This window comes from Atta cephalotes (assembly GCF_000143395.1).
Source record: "Atta cephalotes unplaced genomic scaffold scaffold00034, whole genome shotgun sequence".
Taxonomy (NCBI): domain Eukaryota; kingdom Metazoa; phylum Arthropoda; class Insecta; order Hymenoptera; family Formicidae; genus Atta; species Atta cephalotes.
The window spans coordinates 571,756-576,261 of NW_012130098.1; the positions used below are offsets into that span (position 1 = coordinate 571,756).

General features: G+C 34.4%; 1 protein-coding gene across 5 annotated transcripts in view; it reads right to left on the reverse strand.

Moving 5' to 3' along the window:
- Nucleotides 1-929: 929 nt before the first annotated feature.
- Nucleotides 930-4,506, reverse strand: part of LOC105621495 (four and a half LIM domains protein 2-like) — a 93,785-nt gene continuing 90,208 nt past the window's right edge. For all 5 annotated transcript variants that reach the window (XM_012202962.1, XM_012202964.1, XM_012202963.1 and 2 more), the window contains 3 exons: nt 2,291-2,460; nt 1,334-1,520; nt 930-1,087 (listed from right to left, as the gene is read on the reverse strand). In XM_012202962.1, coding sequence (XP_012058352.1) covers nt 930-1,087; nt 1,334-1,520; nt 2,291-2,460 — 515 coding nt within the window. The remainder of the gene's footprint in view (nt 1,088-1,333; nt 1,521-2,290; nt 2,461-4,506) is intronic.

The following is a 4,506-nucleotide window of genomic DNA, read 5'->3' on the forward strand; positions in this document are numbered from 1 at the left end:
GCGTGAATACGAGTCGAATAGAAACATCGCTATACGTATATATCAAATTTTAGTTTTTCATAAGAATATATATAATATGTAGGACTCTCTTTGTGCGCACACAGGCGCTTATCTCTCTACCATTGTACAAAGCAAAAAAAAACGTTATTAATATTAGTAACATCACGAGAACACGCGAAGTACTTAGGCTTATTCATTTCCTAATCGACGTGTCTGTATCAACGATTTTATTACATTAAGGCGATTTGATTTCTTTCCATCAAGCTCGCTGGTTGCGCATTTCTTTTTTTTCCTTCTCTCCCATTCATATCTCTTCTACTCTTCGATATCCCGACGCGATGATCGAGCAGATCATCATTTTGAACACAAGATTCGCGTCAGTGTTCTCATAAATACACGTAGAACGAAATAATGAATAGATTAATGTCGCTATGACTATGAAGCTAGAAGACTTTCACGTTTTCTTGCGCCGCCTTTCTTTCCGAACGATTAATCGGCGATCATGAAATCACTATGCTGACCAAGGCGAGAACTTGGTTAGGGGATTCTCGAGCTTCGTTATCATCTGAAAAAAAGTTGGCGCGGAAAATCTTGTCGAAATACGTCGATTATTCGTAACAAAAATTATCGCGTCATTAATGCGAAGAATCTATTCTTTTTCTTATATTTATAATTTTTATTACGTCTTCTCGCGATCTCGTCTCTCGATGTGACTCTGCGAAGTTCTCTATCGTTTGCATGCGTCTTAAATTCGAATTGACAGTCAGTAAGATCGCGACGACGATATTATTATGGCGTGCAACAGAATCCGCTTGACTATACGAATTCCATATCGGAAGTGCATCTTGCTCCTCATCCTTTCTCTCCCTTCGCTCGTTCTGCCATCCGTCGATTTCGTTGTTAGTCTCGACGTCATGAAGCCGCGTGCTTTACATCAACTTCATCTTGGCGCACTCAGGGCAGATGATGTCGTCGCCATCGGTGATGAAGCCACGTCCGACCAGCGAAGTTTTGCAGCCCGCGCAGATGAAGCAGTCATTATGCCAGTGCCTGTCTTCGAATGAGATGAAGCGAGTGCCACCAATACCTGCAAATTACACAGATTGAATTTAATTTCAACTGTTCATTGATATTTGTATTGTGCTTGTATATATTTATGTATTGAGAATTGGTTTTAATGATGGACGCACATTTATTCACTAAAAGATCTATTGTCGAATAATAATAATCAAATTGGTAATTTTTTTTAGAAGATTCCATTTCTCGACTCTTGCAACATATTTTATTCTTTAATTTTGTTTTTTATTAATAACTACATAAAGGCAATACACACCAGTGATCGGCTTGGAGCAAGCGGTGCATCTCTTGGCGAAGAGCTCGCCAAAGCAATCAGCGCAGTACGGTTTGTCGTCGCGCGACGTGAATCGTTGTCCCGCTAGAGAATTGTTGCAGTTGCTGCAGGTGAAGCAATCTCTGTGCCATGGCTCGTTCTTATATGTCACGCCGCCGCTGGTGATGATCTGCGACAAAGAGTCATGATATTATAGGACAAGTCGCTTCATCGAACTGTTATATCTCATTGCGAGTTTCATTCACGTTTTTTAGATTAATATTTAATAAAGCTTACTTATTTCTTAAAATTTCTCCCCGAAACATAATGCAAAAAAAATAAAGGAAATATAATGTAACAAAAATCGATTAACTGATTATACAAATAAAAGCACAAGTTGAAGAAGAGATAATAAATAAAAGAATATGTCTATATCTATTATATATATATTAATATATATTATGTAGATAATATATAAAGAATATAAAATATACATATATAAAAATAAACAAAGAGAAATATCGATGCAAGCGATATCGACGCAATATATGTGTTAAAGAGTCATTTGACAAATGACTTGAAGTGACATCATGCGCATCAATAGAAACGAGTTCCGCAAGGATTGCGAGTGACTATGAAAAATTTAGAAGAATGTTAAAAAAGAGATATTTAAAAGCATGCAGAATTCGTCGAAAATAAAAGAACGTCTGTAATTCAATGACTGATACTGATTTATATGAATTAAATGAATATTGAATATTATTAGCCGTTTTATTTTATGACCAAGTACACAAAATATCAATACGCAAATAGTGAGTTTATCGGATTGAGATTTATGGTCTCACAATGAAATCCTGGTTTTGATTCGCTTGTTACGCTCGATGAGCTTTTTGTGCGACACGCAATAAACGAATGCAAGACGACATACGAAGTAATCATCGATACAGAGGAGTGGCCCACCTTGTTGCACTTAACACACCGGGTGGCAAACTTGTCCTCGTAACATCCGGCACAATAAATCTCTTGCTCGCGCGGGATGAAGCTCTTCGTGCCAATCGGATTCTTGCAGACCACGCAGCAAAAGCACTTCTCGTGCCATTGTCTGGTCTTGTATTCCATCTTCTTAGTGCCTAAAACATGCAAATACGACAAACTTATAAAAAGAAAGTTATAAAAACAAAGTTATAAAAAGAATACCTTTTTCGGATTGAACGATATTTATATCCAATATTCGTCTAGATAAAAGAGAAAGAGAGTAATTCATGCACATTCCTATTAAAAAAAAATACAATATAAAAAATATCTAATTTTTAAAAGAGTGAAATTGCGAAAGGGTTGATAAGAATGCAGCGCAGTAATTGGTGAGCAATTTAACAATTAATAAACATTTTTTTTCAATCTTTCTTTTTTTCCGTCTAATTTTTCTTTCAATTTTTTATTCTTTATTTTCTTATTTATAATTTTTTTTCTTATTTATAATCTGCTTTTCACTAAAAAAAAAATTACTCTTTTCCATCTGTTGAATTTATATTCAATCAATGAAAGTGATGCTGATGATTTGCTTCGCAAGTCGTGGCAAATTGTTGCATAAAAATATAAATCTAAGTCTGAAATAAGTATAACGGAGGTCGTCGATTCACGCTTTAACATCAAAACGGACGGATAGTTGCGTGTGGCGACTGGTGGGCTGCAGTGCTGCAAATCGCAGTCGCATGCATCATCGCGTGTTTCGTCCGAGCACTCCATCAGCTAGCGAAATAAATTTTTCGTGAATTTCTTTGGGAGTTCCCTATTGGGCACTCGTCTATAAAAACACCCCTCGTTGCAAGCGAATTAGATCGATCCATGGAATTTCCTCGTCTACGGTTTCATGTTTCGCCTCATTCGGAACCTCGTCATGGAAAGCATCGTGTTCCCGTTTTGCCTGCCGCATATAGATTCGCCGTCTTTCGCGATCCACAATTAGCACATGCACAGGTGCGGACAGTCACATGAAAATAAAAACGGCCGAAAAAAAATTAACCGCACTGCGGTTACGGGACTTTGATTGGCGAACCGTATAATTATATCAGAGAATTATAATAGGGCTTTTATCAGAAACGAAAGCGCTAATTTAAATGTATTAACTGAATATTTTTGTTATTGATCTCTTTAGTTTCTGATGTAGTTTTTTTAAAAATATATTTCAATACTTAGACATAAAGATAAAAAAATATCGTCAGAACGTAACAGTCACGATATTAAGATTTCTTTTTTAAATTATTTTGCTCGTCTATCGCGAAATTACCATAATCTAGCTAGGAACAAGAGACGATCTCGGTTACTTGTTTTCGTTAAGATTAGGAATAATATGCGAAGAACGTGACGTGACGTAACGTTGTCTGGCAGATAAATATTGTCGATTCGTTATCGTGGTCACGTCTGTGATTTGAAAAATGGGCAGTTTTTCGATCAAATAAGAAAATCTTACATCATCTTGATATAATAACGCGATGATTACAATATATTTTGTACAAAAAATGACTAAACATATAAAACATAAAACATATCCTTCAAAATTTTTCTAAAGATATTTAAATTTAGAATAGTATTTATTTAAATATTCAAATTAATGTGTTAAACAATCCTTTCACATTAATTAAATTTCTTTTTAACGTTTTCATTTTGTACGTTACTCTTTAAATTCTATATATCATTTGTTTGCAAAATTACAAATTTATTGAAACAATCATTTAACAATTATTTGATTTATTCTATTTTAAATTTTCATGTTATGTACATTCTTAGGTTTTCATCTTATTAAGATGATACATTATGTTGTACATTATACTGTTTTTCTTTTTCTAACATATAATGAATCTTGTTTTAAAATTTTCAAAATGTAATGTATGTATGTTATAGAATCCAATTCGATAAATAATCTAATTTATTCGCATAGATTTCAAATGAGATACTATTATGGACGTTCATTTTTTCACGTTTTTTAATTTATCTGTCGTGTCTGAGAGACAAAAAGAAATTAATAACGCCTCTCTATTTCGAAAGGTGATCTAAGATTCAGCCAAATGACATATTTAAATGTGACATTAAATATAATAACGTGTCTCATCAGCTCAATCTTAAATGTTTATGATACAGGATCATGTCTGAAAGATGAGAGTCTCTCTCTCTCTCTC